This window comes from Wyeomyia smithii, chromosome 3 (genome assembly GCF_029784165.1).
Source record: "Wyeomyia smithii strain HCP4-BCI-WySm-NY-G18 chromosome 3, ASM2978416v1, whole genome shotgun sequence".
Taxonomy (NCBI): Eukaryota; Metazoa; Arthropoda; class Insecta; order Diptera; family Culicidae; genus Wyeomyia; species Wyeomyia smithii.
In genome coordinates, this window is record NC_073696.1 from 95754403 (window position 1) to 95776858 (window position 22456).

The 22456-nt window shown below is 38.4% G+C and overlaps 1 protein-coding gene across 10 annotated transcripts in view; it reads left to right on the forward strand.

Annotated features, from left to right (window-relative positions):
• The window catches only part of LOC129733316 (uncharacterized protein DDB_G0283357), a 41822-nt gene that overhangs the window by 14796 nt on the left and 4570 nt on the right, over positions 1–22456 (forward strand). For 4 of the 10 annotated variants that reach the window (XM_055695087.1, XM_055695089.1, XM_055695088.1 and 1 more), the window contains 14 exons: positions 10732–10836; positions 11764–11884; positions 11951–12111; positions 12180–12367; positions 12438–12594; positions 12660–12947; positions 13838–13885; positions 14348–14533; positions 14603–14727; positions 14839–14917; positions 15598–15660; positions 21590–21643; positions 21704–22046; positions 22135–22149. In XM_055695087.1, the coding sequence (XP_055551062.1) occupies positions 10732–10836; positions 11764–11884; positions 11951–12111; positions 12180–12367; positions 12438–12594; positions 12660–12947; positions 13838–13885; positions 14348–14533; positions 14603–14727; positions 14839–14917; positions 15598–15660; positions 21590–21643; positions 21704–22046; positions 22135–22149 (1933 nt within the window). The remainder of the gene's footprint in view (positions 1–10731; positions 10837–11763; positions 11885–11950; positions 12112–12179; positions 12368–12437; positions 12595–12659; positions 12948–13837; positions 13886–14347; positions 14534–14602; positions 14728–14838; positions 14918–15597; positions 15661–21589; positions 21644–21703; positions 22047–22134; positions 22150–22456) is intronic. The other 6 variants (XM_055695095.1, XM_055695094.1, XM_055695090.1 and 3 more) reach the window with 5 other exon arrangements.

Here is a 22456-nt window from a genome sequence, read left to right on the forward strand (position 1 = left end):
CATCGCTCTCAAAGACCCCCACAGTTACTGATATGAATATGAAATAAATAATTTCTGCCAACTGTGTCATGTGTTTAATATCACGTTTTGTTTTTTGGTTCAATGTGTTTCGAAAAAATTAAGTTCCACATAGATTTTCACGATTCAACGAGTTTTTTTTTTCGAAAAGTTGACATGGTTTAACAAATTGTATTTTGTTTTGGCAGTTTCTCTTCTACTTAATTTAGTATTTTCGCTAAGGTATAATTTGGTGTCTGGAAGTTTATATTCGTTTATTCGTTCAATTGCAATTCTGAGTCTAGTCTGCTCGTTTTCATGGATTTATTAGTTTTTTGAAATACCAAGGCCCAATACCGTTCGATAGGGCGGATTTTTAGGCTGTTGGGAGGGTTGTGGTCTTTGGTTACCACAACCACGTTATTCGCACCGTACCACTCGATTGCCTTTTTCCATAGTGGCAGCTCGCCAAGTACGGCCAGAACTGCACAGGTCTATAATGTTGCTTTTGGAATGGTAGGGGCCACTTTTTCAGGCACTCCTGGACGTAGATCTCTTGATGGATGGTTCTCATAGTGCTGAAAATGCCGCTTTTTAGACCACACGTAGACATGGCCTGCCAAACGAAGTATTTTTTCCGGGAACTTCGATAGTTTGATGGTTCGGAAAATTCCGGTCACCTTTCCTCTTCCTGATGCGATATAAAGTTCCTGTCTCGGAAGCTGCTGATATTCGCCTTCACATACGATTCGTCGTCCACGGCGACACAGTTGAACTTTGTGAGCAGATTTGTATGGCGGCATCCATAAATTACTTAACGCTCTTAGGGGGGCTGGATGGTGGGTACACTTGAGCGTTACGAATTGTTACAGAAAGGGGGAGGGGGAGTGAAGATCAGTATTACGTAACCAAAAACCTCTGGGAAGGCTATAATTTTCCTCCAAAAACAAACATCTTTAAAAATCAAATTCTTCTGGTGCGTTACGTAATTCTTATGACGGGATGAATGTTGGCATTGCGGTTTGTTATATATGGGGGGAGGGTGGTGATGAAAAATTTGTTTTTTTTTACGTTACGTATTTCTTTGACACATCGACAACCTGGCTCGATTTTTACAGTAGTATGGGAGACATTAAGATGCCCCGGATGGAGAGGTTAGGATCCCGCTTATATTTCGCCGCCACCTTCTTCGTTGTCGCTGTGACGTCCGGGCAGTTCAGGCAATGGTCAACTCGAGAACAACATTCGGATTATTGTTTATCACATGACATAATTAGTAGAGTGCCAACAATGCAAATAGACTTTTTCAATTTCGATAAGCGGTGGGTCTCAAAAGTTTCTCGAAAAAGTCCCCATGGAAACCTCCAACTTAAGGCGGAGGGCCTAGCGTAGCTGGTAACGTCTTCGCCAACCACGCTCGACACCTAGGTTCGAATCCCATCACCAACATAGGCGTCATCCATAAATTATCTAAGGACCTTTTTCGAAATTTTCGATTTAGTAAGATTTTGCATTATCCCTCTCCCCCCACGAATCTTACGTAAGATTTTTTTTAGGGAGAAGATTATTTTCGAAGATGAAATTTTTTTTACACGTATTCGTATTCGCAGGGGATAAAAACAAAACTAATTAATTCAGTTAAAGTTATTGTTAAAGTAAATAAAATTTAAAATTAGGTAGAAATGAAGTGAAGTACATAATCATTTAGTGACGGTGAATTTACTGCTTTCCCGAGGTCCAACTGTTGGGATCGCAGCGAAAAATAGTTCAACTAATTTTATTTTTCTTAATTTTTTTAGTTTAAATTTTTTTCAATCTTACGTAAGACTCTCTTGAATCCTACTCTCCCCCTTGTAATCATTCGAAAGAAATTATCTAAATTTGAACCCCCCCTCTCCCCCTAAACCACTACGTAATTTGTGGATGATCCATAGGTGTCGATGGTTGTGGGGTGGCGTGATCCACTCACAACCAACCCAACTGGTCTAGATTAGAGTTTGCAATTCCGGGAACGAATTCCCGGGAAATATCTTTTCCCGGGACTCCCGGATCCTGGGAGCTGAAATATTGATTCCTGGGATCCCTAGACTCCCGAGATCCTCGGAAAATTTCGCATAATATATTTTGCTATGTAATAGTGCAAAAAAAATAAATATATTTGCTGTTAGTTCACTACTGAGCAAATAGTTGTCTTATTAAAATCACTTAATTACCTCAAAGTCAGGTTAACTTAAGTCCTGACTACGAAAAAATCATCTTTGTGGGATAATTAAGTAGGTATACGAATGCTTTAAAACTGACTTATTTTGAGTCGTACTAAACTAATTATTTAGTATTCTATCGTTTCATTCTGGTTTGTCTCGGCATTTCACAGGAAACCGCCGAATGGAGAAATAACGTTCCAGTTAATCAACCGAAATCCTTACACGGAACCCTACTCTCTGATCAATGGTGATACCAATTCCACTAAGATTTGCTTCGCAGTTTCTTTGGGTAATGGAATAGCAAATATATTAAAAAAAAAAATACCGAAGAGGCTTTGCTACCTTTAAAGCAAACAGAGTTTTGAGCGAATATTTGCTCTAGTGTAAAAGTATAGCATATATATTAAAACAAAGAAATATTTTTCCCAAAAAAGTCCGCACCAAATATAGTAAATATATGCCTCGTCTAATGCCTGTCTAACACTCAGTTTCTCTTCAACAAACTGAAAGAATTGGACACTTCAGTATAAAATAAAATTTAGCAAGAGCTGGAATCGATGATTTGGAAGTATTCTATAAAATTTGAAAACCAGCGGTGATCCAATGGACTCAATCAAAGTTTTACAGAAGAAAATTACATTATTTGGGCTTAACGGAAAATTGTCAGCGGAAGCGATTGTTTGACGATATGAAGACCCTTAAACCTCGTTTCTGCACAAAAGCAAAGCAAAGCCTTGGTGCTACATTCCGATTCGGAATTTGACCTTCTCTTTATTATACACAGACTTCGCAGCCAACTGTTTGATGTGAAGGACAATTGCGGGACCAGCGCTATGATCCTACTGACACTAACAGTCTCTCCCGAGTCGGGACTTGAACCTACGACGACTGGCTTGTTAGGTCAGCATCGTACCACGAGACCAACTGGCAGGTTACTGCACAAATTTGCAACTTGAATATGTTTTTTTAATTCGTTTTTCATGCGAATTGATAATGAAATTGTAAACATTTTTTTACCTTTTAGAGTTAATTTATTATTAATAACTATTGATAATCATAATTATAATACTTACAACTATTATAATTATTAATAATTTTATTTAATATCTCATTTCTGCTATGAACTTTTTTTTCATTCCCGGCTTCCGGGAATTCCCGGGAAATAAGATTTTCCATTCCCGTTTCCCGGGAAACCAATTCCCTGGAATATTGCAAACCCTAGTTTAGATTCAAGCCTAGCCAACATCAGGAGATTTTCTGAGGCGAAAAATCTCTGGGATCACGCCTTCCATCGCATGAGGAAGTAAAGCCGTTGGCGCCTAATCAACGGGTCTTGGGTGGAGTCGCCTACCCGGGTGTCGGTGATTGGCACAACTACAGTGGCGGAACTAGACCGACGGTAAATAAGCCAGAATAAAAAAAAAAAAAAAAAACTCCAGCCCAAACGTGTTGTATCCTCCTTTCCAGAACCAGGTAAATACCAAAATTCCATTCCCACACACAGATATCCGATGCAACCTTCCGTTGCATATTCTGAAAAAGTATATTTTCCTAACATTCCTTCGCCGGAATGAAGTACTGATACTAGACACCTTGTTTTCCGTGGGAGAAACAACGACGACTGGCAGTGAATTAAGCAGACAACAAAAACACGAGTAGCGAAAAAGTGGTGATGTGCCACCATTTGTGACAGAACACATAAATATAAAAATAAATAATTAGTTCATTACATTTATTTAAAAAAAAGGGTTGCGAAAGTCTTTTTTTGTCTCTATAGGTTAAAGTTAAGTCAAAAAAGAACAGAAAGGAAATTAGTTTAATAATTAACAATTTAGTGAAAACTAACCTACTGAAACCCCGGGAAGAAAGCATTTTCCAATTTCCTCCCTGTTTTTTTTTCGAATTATTTGCTCTGCGCGTACGGCGACGAAATACATTAACAAGTTCGTGATAAAGGTCTTAAAAATTAACTTAGTCTGTGCAGTCCGCAAGTTGTGCCTTTGCTGACCGAAGAGAAAAAAGCTTGAAATTTTTGATAATGAAATTTTTTCGTCTAATTTTTTTTTAAATCGACTTTCTGGTAGTTTTATACGTTTCGAACACAAAAACTGTGCATTTTTTCTTTGGTCGAAAAACTGAGCCCTACCGCTAAAAGAAATATTTCTAATACATTAATGCAGAACTCTCATATTAAAAAAAAACGATTTTTATTACATTTTATCTATATTACGTATAACGTTATTATTCTGATATAAGCTTACTTAAAAAATCTGAATTTTCCAACTATTTAAAAAAATATTTTTTAATCTGTTATTTCATATTAGAGCATAGTACTAAAATACATTTTTATCTCTTGTTCAATTTTATCGATTTCAAACCCTTGGCACCGCTTTGAAGATTTGTTTGCATTAGCTAAATGAAAACAATTTTTATGCTAATACACTTTCCTCATGATAAATCAATGCCTTCATTCTCTAATAAACCCTAGTGCCACATCTCGCTATCGAAACTTGATCTTTTGTTCATTATACACAAACTTTGCGGTCAACTGTTTGTGTACGAACAATTGCGGGGCTCGCTAGCCTGCGATCCTGCTGACACTAACAGTCTCTACCGAGATGGGGTTCGTACATATGACAACTGGCTTGTTAGACCAACATCGTACCCCGAGTTCAGCTGAGAGGCTTTTTTTCCTAATAACAATCATTTTTGACTTAAAGAAATGGCACATTTAAATGTACTGAAAATATCACGTGGAATTAATGAAGCGACCCCATTAATAAATATATAGGTACATATAAGGGTTTTTATTTTAACGCGAATGTCAGTTGAAATTCATAGCAATATACTGCTCAAACATGATACATACATGACATGATATTCAAAACGCCTGAAACATCCTAGAGTACCAGAACTAAGAATCGAGCACGTTTTTATGTGTGATTCAACAGATGATCGAAAGTCCCGATGATGATTCGTTCTCGATATTGTAGATTACTAAGTTTTTTTCTGTTTTCATTTTGCAATTGCTATTCGCACACTGTCCCTATGCTAACAAATGAATGGCATTTTGATCGCTGCTCAATTAAGAAATGGCTAATGTGGTTTGCATAAGAAATCAGCGAACTTGATTTTTTTGTTGATGTTTCCCTGGGGTGAAGATTGCTTGAGTTTGAGTTCTATTCAATTAGATGAACCTTTTTTTCAAATATTCTTCGGGCAATAATCAGGAATCCGCATCCAGTCTAGTTTGAAAGAATTAAATTATCATAATGAATACATTAACCAAGTTAGTGTTTATTTCAAAGTTTACCAAAATAAAACTATTTTTTGAAAATTATTATAGGTAGAACTGAATTAGAAATTTAAATCATAAGTGAAAAATCATTGCTAGTTCTGCACAAATCACGATATACTCAGAACCTATTGATAATTTAAATTTGGTGTGAATCAAGTTAAATACTTAGGGCTAATTTATGATAAGAATCTTACTTTCAAGGAGCACATTGAAAATATCCAGTCAAAGTGCAATAAGTACATCAAATGTTTATATCCTCTTATCAACAGGAATTCTAGACTTTGTCTCAAGAATAAACTGTTAATTTACAAACAAATTTTTAGGCCAGCAATGTTCAATGCAGTTCCCATCTGGACAAGTTGTTGTGCAACCAGGAAGAAGACACTTCAAAGGATTCAGAATAAACTTTTGAAAATGATTTTGAAGCGTCCTCCCTGGTTTAGCACGAACGAGCTACATAGGCTCACTAGTGTAGAAACTTTAGAAAATATGTCAAGCCAAATTATCAACAAATTCCGACAAAAATCGTTGCAATCCTCAATTGCAACGATTAGCTCACTTTATAGTCAGTAAGATAGGTTTAAGTTTATTTTAAGTTTCGTTTTATTCCCTTTATTCCTTTTTTTTTTTCTTGACAAAAAGGGTTTAATAATTTTCCTACAATTACATTATCTTAACTGCGAAAGCTAATAACATTCAATAATACTAAAAAGCGTACAAATATATATAATAGTGTTGAAATGTCACCATTTGTGGCAGAACACACAATACTAATTCTGAATAGATATTTTAGTACATAAATTAATCATTACAAACTCCCCCCCCCCCCCCTATATAAAAAAAAAAAAATGGTGTGAGGTTTATTCGAGAGTAAAGCAATTCCTCTTCTCAAGAATTTTCTTGTGATCGATTTTAATGGCAGATAATGATCGTACGAAAATCGCTTCGTATTTAGTTCTTTAGCAATGACCGAAAATGTCAAGAAAAAATGATATTTATATTTATACAGCACTGATGCCTTTCATTTGATTTCTGAGTTTGTTTGTAGTTTGTCTAGGCATCTACTCTGACATGATACTTTATTGCCGTAAAATTTCACTGTCACTTCACTTGTATCTTTTTTTTGCAATAAGAATAGACAAGTTGCACGTCTTCACTTCATGACCGTGAAAAGCAGTACCAGAAGAATAATTTTGCATTGCCTGCTCCGTTGTCACGCGTGATTAGTGTTCTAGAATAAACGGATTCGGATCGGACTTTTCAGTCACAGTAACAATAACAAAAAATTTCAATTCAAAACATCAATTAGGTGAGAGATTTTTTATGTACAAACGATAAATTGTTCATTACATTCGACGAGAAATTTTCTGTTGTAGATGTGTGATTACCAATTGACAAGCTGTATAAAGTCGCGAAACTTTCAATCTTGGTCTTAATTTCATAGCAAGCAGATTGTGTCGAAATTGCATAAAGAAATTTAATCAAACAATCTTTTCTTCTTCTATATATTTATATAAAAGAGAAGTTTTGTATGTATGTATGTATGTATGTTCCAGCATAACTCTCGAAGGCCTGGACCGATTTCAACCAAACTTGGCATACGTGTTCTTTGTACAAAGGAAGTGGTCATAGAAATTTTGGATTGGGGGAGAGGTCACCTATAAAGAAGGAGGGGGTTAAAAGTAATAAATTTTCATACTTAATGGAAACCTTTCATTGAAATTTGATGATTTTCGGGCTCTTGGTCCTATTTGGAGGCCGGAAGTTGATGTCCAGAGACCGAGCAAAAATGACTCTTAAGAACCGGTTATCGATGTCTGACGATACTTTGAAACTTGGGTTGCCGAATTCCGGTTTCTGGAAATCTGCGAAAATTAATAATTGAATTATATACAATATGGCAATATGGGTATTTTCGGAATCGGAATGACGTCGTCATACGAAAATCGATCATATATTTCCAAATATTGGCCCTTTTTGAAACGTACCCAAGTAACAAAACGAGTTTTATCAAAGTTTTATAGCGCTGTTTTGGCTTTATTGAGCACTATAAAACATTGATAAAACCCATACTGTTACTTGGGTACTGACGTCTGTTTGCAACCGAAAATCGGTTTTCATGTAAATGTTTCTAGAGAAATGTTTCAAAACATCCAACCTGCTTTGATCCGTTTTTGGAACGATTTTTTGACATATTCCTTGCATAAATTTAATTAATAACGGAGAGTCCAATCTAGCGTTTTGGATAAAAAATATGTTTGGAAAAGTTGCTGAAGCTCAACTATTACCGGATTAAAATTTCGGTTAAGAGCATCGATCAAATAAGATAAGAGCTCCTGAAATCCAGCTATTTATTTAAAAAAAAAGTTTTGTATGTATGTATGTATGTTCCAGCCTAACTCTCGAATGACTGTACCGATTTTAACCAAACTTGGCATACGTGTTCTTTGTACAGAGGAAGTGGTCATAGAAATACACTAAAGTCGCTTTTTACGCGGGGGATACGAGCCGCGTAAAACAAAAACCGAGTAAATTCCGGAATCCGCGTAAAAAAACCGCGTAAAAAAACTGCGTTAATTATGCAATCCAAGTGAAGAGAAACCGAAATCCGCGCAAAAAAAACCGCGTAAATTCCGGAATCCGCGTAAAAAAAACGCGTAAATTCCGGAATCCGCGTAAAAAAGGCCGCGTAAAAGAACGCGTAAAAAGCGACCTTAGTGTATTGGGAAAAGAAAGGAGCAACCCCCAAAGGAAGAACATGATGTCGAAAAGAGAAAGGGGCAGCTATCAAAGAGGGAGGGGGTCTTAATTTTTAGGAAAGTCAGGTCTTTTAGTGCCCTATGGGAACTTTTTGAAAAGATACGATAACTTTCATGCCCTTGGTCGGTCATGGCCAGAAGTTGATGTCTAGGGACCGGAATATGATGTCCGATGCTTTTCTAAAACTAAGATGGCAACTTTTGGTTTCTGGGAAGCTGTATAGGGGCCATCCACATACCACGTGGACAGCGGGGGGGGGGGGTGTAATGTCCACGGTCCATGCAAAATTTTTAGAGTTTATATGGGCAGTTGTCCACGGGGGGAGGGGAGGGGGTTAAAATAGTTAATAAAAATCTGTCCACGTGTTATGTGGATGGCCCCATACACCTGTAGAAAACGTTTACAAACCTCCAAACATTGGTATTTCCGGAACCAGGATGACCTTTAGAAACCAAAAATAAAAGTCCAACGACATTTGTCATATTCAATATGGCGACTTCCGGTTTCAGAATTTTGTGAAAAACGAATATATGCTCTGCAATATGGGTCATTCCATACGAAGTGTGCATGCCACTTGGATACAAGATTTTGTTCAAAGTTGGGGGAATTATTCATCTACTGTCTCTTTGGAAAAATCCCAATTTTGGTGTCGACTGGAATAACCCTCGCTCTGTGGGACCCCCTGTTTATTGCAAAGTCGCGCAATTTTTGTCAAAAATCTCTTTTTTCTTTTTCTTACAATTCATAGACGTAAGATGTCCGAAAAATACTGATAGATGATTTTTGAAGAAAATAAACCAAGAAATCCAGAAAAAATATAAGTTTTGACCGGAAGTGTTGCCAGATAAATTATTTTTGTATGTGAAAACTAAATTTACATTTTTCGGCAAATGCAGCCATTTATATTTTAAATTTGATAATTTTATCGTGTTTCGTGAAAAATTTCACATAAGAAACAACTATCATCTCGAGGTAATATGAGCCCATCTCGAGATATAACATTTTTACGAAAAAAGTTGTAAACTTCGTAATTATTTTATTTTATAATTTATAGACATAAGACACCCGAAAAATAGTGATAGGTGAATTTTGATGAAAATAAACCAAGGAATCCAAAAAAAAATTGTTTTTGCCAGGAAGTGTTGCCAGATAGATTATTTTTGTATTTTTAAATTAAATTTGCATTTTTCGGCCAATGCAGCCAATTTTATTTTAAATTTGATGGTTTCATCGTGTTTCTCAGAAAATTTTACGTAAGAAGCACTTAACACCCCGTGGTAATATGAGCCAATCTTGAGATATAACATTTTTACGAGAAATTAATTACGAAATTCAGAAATATTTTCGTAAAATATAGTAGATGAATCATTCTTCCAGCTTTGAGAAAAATCTGTGATGGTCGTGTCCAAGTTTGTGCTTTTTCGTGGTCACTTCGTATGGAATGACCCATATGTATATTTTCGATACCAAGATGACGTCCAGAATTCTAATATTCATGTCTGGTGCAAATTTATAATTCGTACATGGCGGATTACATTTTCTGGAAAGGTTACTAGAATACAGAAGAAGGCTTGGACGTTATATTGAAACGTTGTTTTGAAATCAATTCCGCGATTCCTGCTTTCTGTGTAAAACTGAGTAAAATGGTTAAATAATGTCAATATTTCTAAAAGAGAACTATGTTCAGAAAATGACTACGGGCGTCCAACGCTATTTTCAAATTCAAGAAGAAAAATATTCAAATACTCCCTGATATTAGGTTCATAAGTCAGAGCTGTCTCCCCAAAACCGAAAATTGGTGTCCGAACGTTTGGTATAGTGAGGGTTGTTTTTCTGCATTGGAAGTTATTCAAAACTTGAGGAAAATGTGGAGATAGTCCCCGTATCTGCAAATTGTTAATCAATTCATGAATACTGATGTTCAACTATAAGGATGATATTGATATTGTTTACACAAAAAAAGTAAAACGAGAAGACATAGCAAGCAAAAATTTCAACTATCGGAGGTGAGCTTAGGCTATTGATTATGTAATTTGAGTTCATTGTAAGTTAATCGATACCGTCGAAGATGCTAATGAGGCAATGCATTTTCCAACGGAATTTTTGAACTCACTCGACCCAGCTGGAATGCCTCCGCATCGATTGTTAATCAACGAAAAAGGTGGTATATAAGCAAGTTTATAACTAAAATAGAAATATTATTTGAAATGATTGGTTGAAAAAAATATATGGAAATATAGAATATTATAGAAAAGGCAGAAATTTTTACTCGAGCAAGGCCGGGTACATTCAGCTAGTCGTTTATAATAAAAAAAATAAGTCTTTATAAGTATTATAATAAAACATTATTTTACTAGCGCAACTACTGCATAGAACCGTATATCGAACTAACGCTTTACTTGTGTTTGCTCATTTCCTGTTTCACACAATGCAAACCCTCGTCTCTTGGTCATCGGGTGCTATGGCATGCAGGTTTCGAGGAGTGCCAATCTCACACCCACACTCGGTGGTTTGGGTACATTTCGAGGCGGTTCACTGCCGAACGTCAACAACGATAACGATAAATATCAGGAAAAGGTCCGGCATGCAAACTTCCCAAAGTGTCGGTTTAATTGTTGTGATTTTGCACTGAGTTTCAGTTCGTTTTATTTGGATGTTGGCAGTTTAGCTGGAGATATTAATACTTGTTTTTATCGCTGTTCGCTAATTGTGCTTCGTGTAGCTTTAGTCAATACAAAACTAGTTTTAGCAACCGACGGTTTGCCTCCGTATCCACATCTGGCGCGTCGTTAATTATGTTAATTGTAAGGTGACCTCACTAAGGATACGAGAATAATATCTAACCGATAGAAACGACGTTTCTAACACACAAAAAATCATTGACTGTTGGGAAAGGACGATTTGGAGTTGTTTTTTTGACAACGATACGTGAAGGCCCCTTAAGACTATCTAATGTTTTGGTCTATTATCAAACCCTATGAAACTCCATGATAATAGTTACATACACTATTAAACCTTCGTTCGTTAGTTTTTATTCTATCCCCCTTTGCTGTAAGATCCAAACTAAATTTGATTCTAAATCATGAAAATTAGTCTAATGACGTATAACTTAATGTGGCTTATAAACTCTCGTGAAGCATTATGATCTACAAAGATGGCAACGGTATTCTGTCTTTGTGTTTTTGTTATAGAACGAATTATGTAAAGCATGTGTTTAGTAACTGTATACTTTCCCACTATGTACCAATCGGAGCAGTAGTTGGTAGTTATAACAGAAATTATTTGCTAGAATGCTTAAAATCAATAGAATACTTTTTTTTGGTTTCGATTCTTAATTCGCTGAAGTCGTTTGTACATACGCGTTACAGGTTACGCGTCTCTGATTTTAACACGATTTAATTTAGTAGTAGCATCATCGGTGTCGCACATTGTTGTTATTAACTGTCAAACAAATTGTTCACTATTGGTTTTGTCTAACGATGTTATTTTGTCTCTCCATGTCAGGGCGACGATGGTGGTACATTGACAGAGCTGAAGTCCTACACACAGCTGGAAAGTGTAAAAATCAAAAAGGAATCAGTAGCTAAGCCGAATACTCCATCCAATCACAGTCGAGAGTCTAGGGGTAGGTATTCTGGAATGTTTATTAAATTTATATTGATTATATTTTTTTCTTGAACTCTAAATTCAGTACGAACTCCTGGTGGACCAATGCGTAATAGACAGTCAAGTCGGAACCACGACACGTCGCCCTACGGTAGCAATTCGGTGCATCTTATACCTCCGATGGAAAGCAACTGGCATCGATCCATTTCGGACTCGGCCATCCATCAGAGTATATGCCAAAACCAGGTAATATCAGTTATACATTTTCTTGACCTGGCAGATTATTTCAATGTTATGTTCTTTGTAAATTGCAGCCAGAGTCCAATCACCTGAACACACACTCACCTCTTACGTTAAGTCCAACAGTTCGAAGAAAGATTTCAAATGCTCAAAGTATCTCTAAAGTGCATCAGCATATATCATCGAACCATCTTGAAAACCATTCGCCACATGATATGAGATCCCGATCATCGACTGGTCTGGCCGGTCTACCAGGGATAAAGTATGTTGCATTAAAATCAATTTCCCCTGGCCGAGTTTTAGAGACTACATGTGTTTTTGTAATATTCCAGCATTTATCCATCGCAGAACCACACAGATAGTATACAAATCCCTATTCCTAGTAATACAGGTTCGCTACCGGATTTGACTTCCGTTGGTTATCCTATGTACTCATCATCACTAGATCAGGAGTATGATCATAACGCTCATAACAATAGTTACTGTGCTGTAAGTAACCATGTTTCAATCAAGTAGTGTTTGCGCTCTATTTTAATACATTTTCGTATGTGCAGAGTCCCATTGGAACATCTCCGTCATCGTTATCCCCAACATCGGCCATTCACAACCATCACCCGCGGCCTCGACCAAACAATTTTGGTGGGGGAGGTGAAGGAGGCGGTGGCTATCAAATTCCGACCAGCAGTCATCCCAACAGTGGCAATGTTAGCCCCAGCAACAACAACAACACCACCACCACTAACCTAAACAACACTACCAACAATAACAACAACAACAACGGTAGTAGTACTAATCATAACAACAAAACAAAGAATAATAATCAAAAGCCGAAGTCTAGTCAAGTAAGTAGCGATCCAGTAGCACTGGATTTTCTTTTGCGCGCTATAGATGTTGTATGCCGCTAGTGTTCAGCTGAACTAGTAGCTATTCAAAACAAACATTAGCTGGTAAAGTGAAAAGCCAGTTTGGCCGATAAAATAGAAGCATAACTTATCGCGTGCACTCACTTTATCACAGAATCTAACGTTTAAAGCCTGCATGAGTATTGTTTCGTTAGTGATAAACAGCATCATAGTAGATCATGCTAACAAGTATAATATGCCGTTTACTAATAGAGATATAAATGCGGGTTTACAACTGGCATTTCATTGCTGTGTTTTGCAATAAACGGGAATCCAAGAAGTGTCAGTCATATTAGTTGCCCAAATTTTACTACACGAATCTGCCTTGTTGAAGATATGTTTTGCTTCTTATTGATTTGCGACTTTGATTTGTGCACCAAAGATTCAGTCCTTTTATGTAATTCTGTGCGTAACTCCTATCAGATTCAAGCTAACATGAGACAATTTGACAAATAACCTAAACTTAGCAATCATAACTAACAGATTAGTTTCAAACTGCTTTGTGAAACAAAGGAAAGCTCTAGTGTGTACATGTGATAGATTAAAAAAAACGAGTCTTCGTTAAAATCATCCTCCTTCAATAAGAAACTCATTTTACACTACACCTGGATTTCCTGTGACCCTGTTTTCGTACCATACATCCCTTGAACCAACGTTACAACACAATTGAAGGCTTAAACGTTGTTTGTGTTTTATTCATGTAAATATTGTGCAAAGTTATGTTTTTTTCTAATAGGCCATTTTTGATTCAAAATTTTAGTCTTCGCTTGCAGGCTTGTTTCATTCAATGTGTTAAATTATTTACATTCTTCATCATTAATTTTTTACAGCCTTTTTTATCTGTACCAGATAGCAATAGATTTTCATTTATGTCGAAGGTATATAATTTCTATTTTATTTATTTATTTTTTAGTTCTAAGCATCACTCCGGTCGGCGACTGGTTTGAACCCATTTTCTTTACTCATTGCAACACGCGTCTGTTTTATTTTATATTTTAATACCTGTTTTTTCGTTGCTAGACAAAAATATATTTAACTGTACATAAGATACTTCTTATACCGCTAGAAAGCAAAAGCAATAGCATTTTTTCTTGATGTTTTAATTCGTAACAGTATAAACTTTATGTATAATAAATAACGCAGTCGTGTGTTATGGTGCAACATAATCCTTTTCTGAGGTGTTATCTCGTGGTTCTAAACAATGAAAAAAATACTATAAAAAATTCCTTTTCTATACTTGGAAACAACGAGATAAGCTTCAGTGAGATAGAATTAGCTAGTTAATTAGTAACAACATTAGCCATTGGTGTTGCACATGCCCCTAATTATTTTTCTTACAGCAGGGTAATAATACTTACGAGCTGAGCCAATCGCCCCAGCCACAGCAGCAGCAACAACAGCGGGTACCAACATTGGATCAGATTAACTACGACAACTTTAGTCAGTTGAATGATGGCCTATCGTCGCCGAACCAGCAAAATTCTCCCGAAAATATTCTGTACGGATCTCATGGGAACATTTCACCGGTAAAAATCACTAACTCTCTCAATGAGCACGTTGAATCAATTCATTTTTGTGTTTTTGTTTCTTTGCAGCATGTGATGCTAGATTATCGAAATAGGCCAAGTCCTGGTTCTAGTCCTGGCCTGGTGCTCAACCTTGACTCAAGTTCTAGCGCGCCATGCAGTCCTGTGTCTCATAGTATAGGAAGTAATAACGGGTAAGCTTGAGCAAAGTTGAAAACAAATTGCTTACAAATGTTTTATTTTCGCGAATAGTTTATCATAGTTTTAGTATGATTTCGATTATCATTCTCTTTATTTTATTGCAGACAATCTTATGAGAAGTATCCATCGAATGATGTTTATGTTCATAACACCCTGCCACAGCACCTGGAACACATAACCCTGGTAAGTGGTTGTTACTGCAACAACATTACAATAAACATTGGGTCATTTAATCGAATTTTTAAGTTTCGCTTTTCTCAGTCATTCGATTAGATATTAACCTATACTATTCCAAGAAAAATTAACCGAATTTTCCCTTGAACTATATTATTACTTTTTTTTTGGTTCAGTTATTGTAAATATTCTTCTTCCACATATCGCATCACAATAAACTTTATCTCTATTGTTAGAAATTATCACCACTTCTCAGCTTCTCCCACAATTTGGTTTCGTTGAATTGATTTTTTAAATGCTTTATTTAATCGTTCTGTGACGAGCCGTTTACCTACCGGCCTGTTTTGATTTGTACAGTTTCTCTAACCAATCTTACAATTGAAAACATTCAGTGATAAGAACAATTATCATTTCCGAATGACTAATGTTGATTCAATTCACCTTCCAACCATCTACTTAAACAATTACCATCAACCGCCAAATAAATCATCATCGTTTCTTCGTTCCTCCATTACTGTATATGCATCGTGTGCCGCCGCGAATTAAATGCTAATACCGTACCGTATGCCCCGTATCTAACACCCAAAACTGTTGATCATAAAACGAATACGTGATGGTAACGAATATTGCAAAATAACATACCGCAAATTGAATGCACTGCGCTAAACCCGGGTGTGCGCTTCCTAAAGGACTGGACTACTTTGGTTCGAAGTCTTGTCGAGTCTGGATGTACATTAACCGCCCAAGTTCAGGTTGATACCAATATCTATTTCTTTCAAATATTTTCTCTTTTTATATCTCTTACTCCATTTTTCTTATTCTTGCTGATGCTGTTATTTCAAACATTGCTTTCATTGAATAAAATAAATTTGCCAAGAATTTTCAATTGGGTCTTTCTTGATTTCTGTATGTGTTCTCGATTATTGGATCAAGCAAATTAAAATCCTGCATAGTAGAGGGTTGTTACCTTCGAAGCATTCTTATCGGTATCTTTTATCATTGTTTTCGAATCGAATGTTGTAACCTTCTTTTGTGCTGTTGTTTAAGTAGTAGGTATTTATACTGTAATTGCATGATGCTCTCCTTTTCGCAGTTTAGTAGTTTATTATGGAATGCTTTCAGATTCATTTTTATGCTCTAATTTATATTTTTAATAAACCAGACAAGTGCGATACACAACTTGAAAATCGTTTTATTTTAAACATACAATGTCTCGATTATTTGAGCCTTTTTGAAAGGTGGTTGTTAAAATATCTAGAACACTTATTTAAAGTTCAAATATACCAAACTCATTGGGAGTTGTTATCCTCAAAAAAAATGAAGTGTTTTCATTTCTAAATTTTTGTTCTTAGTATTATGAATATGGTTTAAGACGTTCCAGTAAAAGAGGGTGCCTAAATGATCGATTGCTGTTCTGCAGATGGTTCCATGCAAATGTTTTACTTCTACGCTAAAAACATCGAATAAAGATCCAAGAATTAATAAGGGGCCGGCCATCCACATACCACGTGGACAGATTTTTAACGATTTTGACCCCCCCCCCCTCCCCCTCCGTGGACAACTGCCCATATAAATTCTAAAAAAATTGTATAGACCGTGGACATTAGCCAAACCTCCTCCCTCCCCCCCAAATCTGTCCACGTGGTAGGTGGATGGCCCCTAATCCCGAAAAGTCAAAACTTAGTCATTTTAGAAATAATATATTTTTTACAGTTTATAGAGACAAAAACACGATATTTGTTGCAACTTTCATTGCGTTTCAACTTGGAAGATGAGTTCACGATTTCGGTTTCGAAAGCGGTGAAAAAGGTGAAAAGGTTCCAAAAAGGTTCTCTTTCTCTTTTGAAGTTTTAATCCAATCAAATTGCAGATTTGGGAGGATATTCTGTACATGTAGCATTAAACTGTTATATATTCGCCAATTTTAACATCCCTCAGTGTTCGGTAGGACACTTGGGTACCTACCAAAATAAAATGCTTCTAACTTTTCCCATTTTTGATCGATTTTAGATCCCGTCAAATGATTGGAAAATTCGTCTATTTTTAGTATACGGGACCTAAAGAGCCATTGGTCCCCATATGATTCCTGAAAATTCGGATCTCCGGGACCATGTTTAAAATCCAAGGCAAATTTACACAATTGGGAATAAAATCAAATAAACTGGTATCAAAATTCATGAAATCACTCCAGGAGTTGACTTTAATCCATCCTGAGTCCATCTTCGAGTTGGCCTTCAAATGGCCACTCAGGAGCAGGTTACAGTGGAGCATGTTTTATACAATTCTCAGTAATATGTATGTCAAAATTCAGGCATTCACTCCAGACGTTGATTTTCATTCATTTTGAGTTCATCTAACGTGTTGTCCCCGAAAGGAAACTTCGAAGCAGGTTCCCGTAGGGCCCTATACGCCCGCAATCATATTTACAAAAACCTCGGCCAAAATTCATGAGGTTACTCCAAGAGTTGATTCTTCTCCATGGCGAGCCTATCTGACGAGTTGCCCTCGGATTTACCACACCGGAGCAGATTCCTATGGCGCCCTTTTTTGTTTTATGGTAGTGGGAATCTGTTTGCTAGACGAATGAGCGACCAACCTCAAATAATGTTGGGTTTGACCTACTAAAATCCCCCCCAGTCTCCAGCCCATAATACTCCCCAGTACCACCGTTAGTTATTGTTCCGGGGAACGGCTTCTATGCTCTAAGCATCCTCCTGGCTCTTTTAAGCCTCTTAGCAAACTGCCTGGAGACCGGCAACTAGCTAACGCCGGCGCTTTACTGGTCAACCTAACGCGTTTTGCAGCTCTAATGCTATTTGGGAGGCGGCCGCACTTTCAGCCCTCCATGTGTTCGGATCTCCGAACATCCTCCGCACTAGGTTGTCCGTGGTAGTGTCCATCCCGCTCACTGCCGTCATGTCTCTTCTCGTGCGCGCGACTCGGGATACTTGGGAGATTCCATGTGCCCGAACCTATGCAGATACTGTTTAAAGCAGCCATGGTCTGACAGAATCTGTGTCAGGTGGAAGTTGACCTTCCCATGGCGTTTTTCGATTCAAATATCACCGAGATCAGTCGGTGCGTCCATCTACCCTACGCGGAAGTGGACCACTTCCGCTGCCACTCTGCCATCGTAGATGGTCTTAGTCTCGTCGTATACCCCTCGTGCCGTGTAAACCGAACCACTTTACGTTCTCCTTGACAATGATGCTGATAGGCATCATGCAAGATAGGACGAATATGCCTCGTACGACACTGTGCGATACGCGCTCGCAACCCTCAGGCTTATGAGCCTGTAGGTACTTTCCAACTTACTACGGTATTTACTAGTACCCAGTGCTTTGGACCACGCTGGCCCGCCGTACCTCAGTATGGATGAAGTCACGCTTGCTAGAAGTTTTCACTTGCTGCCATTCATACGAGATAATGCTGCAATAGCCATCGAAGCTCTCTTACAGGCATATTCGACATGGCTCCCGAAGGTGAGCTTGTCCTCCACCATCACCCCCAGCAGCTTCAGGGAGCGCTGAGAGGCGATGGTGCAATACGCGACGCTGATCAACGCCGGTTTCTTCGACTTACGGTTATTGACAACTGCGGAACAACTCCATGCTGAGGATACCCTTTCAACGCACCAACTATGGACAGAACAGCGCTTTGGTCGGTATACAGCGAGTTTTCAACAAGGCATCTTCTGTTTTTGATTTTAATTTATCACGCGATACAATCCGCCGTAGATTTTCTGTGTTTTTTACTACAACTTGACGAATAAGGAAGTTTTTGTTGTTTGTATCGTATTGTACTTATTGTATTGTGGCTAACATAACTGTTTTTAGTTTAAGACACTTAACCATCATTGGGACATCTGTTGTCTGTTGATGTTGATAAACAAATAAATAAATATCTCCGTCTTATGACGCGCCAGCTTCAGTTTCTTGGAGCGCACGCCTGTAGAGTGTGAAACCGTCAACTCAACCTCTTCGACCGATTCGCCGTAGACCTCAAGTGTGATGTCGCCGGCAAAACCAACGATCACAACCCCTAAAGGAAGCTTTAGTTTCAGTAGCTCGTCGTACATGACATTCCACAATACCAGGCCCAGGATGGAACCTTGCAGAACCCCTGCGGTAATTTGGATGCGTTTCCGACTTTTGTCTGTGCTGTAAACTCAGGTAACACTATTGAACGCATTTTCCACGTCCAACGTGACGATTGCGCGATAGCGAATGCCCCATCTATTACGATGGAGTGCTACCTCTACTGTTTTGGTGACAGACAGGATAGCAATCACCGTAGACTTGCCTTTCCAGAAGCCGAACTGGTTACTCGACAGACCGGTTGCTCTTTCGGTGTACCTAACCAGTCTGTTGAGAATAACCTTCTCGAGCACCTTACCCTCCGTATCGAGCAGACATATCGGTCTATATGCCGACGAATTACCAGGTTGTTTCCCTGCCTTCCGAAATCAGACCAGCTTATGTCGCTTCCATCTCTCTGGGAATCATGACTCGTGACATCGTCCGGGGCCCCTTTTTGATGGCCTTTTTTATAGCCAGATTCGGAATCTCGTCCAAGCCCGGTGCCTTGCTCACCTCTACGGAGTTGGCGATCACGATGAGTTCCTCTTTCGAAATCGCTTCTATCTCCGCACCCTTGACGGCTAACTGTTGGCGGCACTAGCACACACTTTTTCGAAGCACGCACGTTTACTAGCTTTTATTGCTCTCTTAAACGCCGTTTTGGCGGAACTGAATGCCGCTCGACGATCTTCTCTTTCTTCGTCGGTTCGCGCGCGTTGCGTTTTTCTTATCACTCGAAGGCACGCGCTGCGAAGGTCCGCTATCCCGTCGGACCACCAATAGACTGGTGACCTTCCATGCCTAGGCTGGTGGTTCCTAGGTATTGTGGTCTCACACGCCCGAAAAAGTATGGCAAAAAGTTGATCGGCTTTCGGGCCACGAATTCTGCTCGCCTCGCGCTTTCGTCTAATTGCTTTCGCAAATACCTCTGCATCGAAACGCGATATCCCCTACCCGCAAAGGGCTGATGTGTTAATTCTACTCGCCGCGTGCTGTCTCGTGTTATGGTCTACACTATAGCAGACCGCCAGGTGGTCACTATGAGTGTAGCCATCGTCTACCCTCTAGTTCGTGATCAGTCCTGGACTACAGAACGTCATTTCGATGGTATACTCCGCGCCGTTTCTACTGTAGGTGCTCTTCATGCCGACGTTGGCCAGATCTATGTTGAATTTTGCCAAAGCCTCCAACAAGATCCGGCCTCTCTGGTTTGTGCGTCGACTTTCCCACTCGGTTGCCCATGCGTTGAAGTCGGCTGCCACCACTGGTCAGCTCAATGTGGCTCTAAATGGCCACAAACATGTATGACTAGAAACCCTAGAAATATATTTGTCGAAAATCATGAACTTATTCCAGGATTTGATTTTCATCCATTTTGAGTGCATCCACCGAGATGTTTTCGAAATGGCCACTTCGGGGCAGATTCTCGTGGGGCCCTCTATGACAACAAACATGTGCTTTTGGTGACAAATTGACATACGGACTCAAAAAGGATTCCTGGAGTGGTTTGATGAATTTTGACATATAAATCCAACTATCCAATTATATTGCTGGCAACATGAAGCCCAACGGCCAACGGGAATCTGCACCGGAGTGGACAGCTGTTCACGGGAATTCAAAATGGAATTAAATCAACTCCTGGTGTGATTTCGTGAATTTTGACGTACATATTACTAGGGTTTCTGTCCGATCATGCTGGCGGCCTTATAGCGCACTACAAAAATCTGCTCTGGAGGTGCCATTCAGGGGACAATTTCATGAATTTTGACATACATATTGTTAGCGTTTCTAATCAATCATGTTGGTCGCCATATATAGGGCCACACGGGAATCTGCTTCACAATGGCCATTTCGGAGACAACTAATCAGAAGAATGAGAATTAGCTGCTTGAGTGATTTCATGAGTTTTGATACCAATGTTGTTCAGTTTTATTTACAATTGTACTAATTTGTGTCACCGGAACATGGTCTCGAATATCCGGATTTACAGGAAGCAAATGTGTCCCTAGGTTTCTGTTGGTACCAGATGCTGAAAATAGATAAGTTTCCCAATTTGATAATGGGCTCAGATCCAAAATCGGTCAAGAATTGAAAATGTTAGAAGCATTTCATTTAGGTGAGTACCCGGGTACCCTGCAGAACGGTTAAGGAATGAAAAAAATTGGAGACCTCTTTTTCGATAGATTCTTCCTGCTGCCATAAACAAATTAATGATTTTCGAAATTTTACTCAACTTTGCTCAAAAATTTTGAAGAGTATCAACTTAAAGTAAGCGATCAAAAATCAAGCTACAATTTTACGACACATTATAGTTCAGTTTGTTCAATATTCTACTACTGGTAATTATTTCTAAAAATATTCTGAATTCGATTTTATTTTATGACAATCTTAATTCTGTATTATTACGACTGTTTGTGTACACGCGATCTTTTGATCATCAGTATCTTTATCTATCAAAGTTGCAAGTAACATAAACTTCTGCATCATCCTGCTTTCATTAGGGTAGTACTACTATGCTTTTTGGTATTACTGGAGTTTTTCATGCGCAATCAAACTTGTTTACACGCTTACGCTACGTTTTCTTATCAAACACATCCTACAGGGAGACAACGCATTACCACCGGACTTTGCCGCAAACCAGTTGGTATTTGGAACGGTACGAACAGGTGAAGTTCCCAAATTGCCCGGTTATTCAATATCTTTTGCCCTTACACAGTTTGACGATTCATACCTTACGCTAAACAACGATCTCAACCTGCGGACGGATCCATCACATCAACCACAGCAATCACAACAGCAGCAGCAGCAGCAGCATCAGCACCAGCAGCACCAACAACAGCAGCAACAGCAACAACAACAGTCACATCAGCAACATCCACAGCAGACACCGCCGCAGCAATCGCCACACCTTAACTCAGTCACTTGTGGTTCACTTCCGAACAGTGTAAATCACCAAAGTTACAGCCATAATCACAACGGAAGTAACGAACCACTGCTCAGCTTACAGACAGCTCCAATAATTCAAACTCCCACCACGATACCAGAGATTGTGTTTACCGGTAAGTTGAATGTCATGCTCGCTCTTATTTCATTCATATACCGTTTGATGCATGGTGTGATTAATTGTCATTCTTTCATCTCTTGCAGATTTCTCCACGAGAGGTTAGTATTTACTTGTTCTTGTAACCCACCATAACAAGGGATTCGCATACTAGAAGGTATCATTGTTCACAAGAAAGAAGAACATTTTGTTGTGCAGAGTGTTTCAAAGTCAGGGTTGATTCCTTCCTCATAATATGATGGTACATGATGGGTAGTGAGAAATACAATACTAATGTTAAGGCTCCATACTTTGTCACCGTATCTGAATGAATGTTGTTTGCTGAAACGTATGATCAAAGTACCATTTTTCTTGGATATTTTTCAGTTGACCCCATTCTCTCGTAGATCCCGATTTTCATAGCATTTT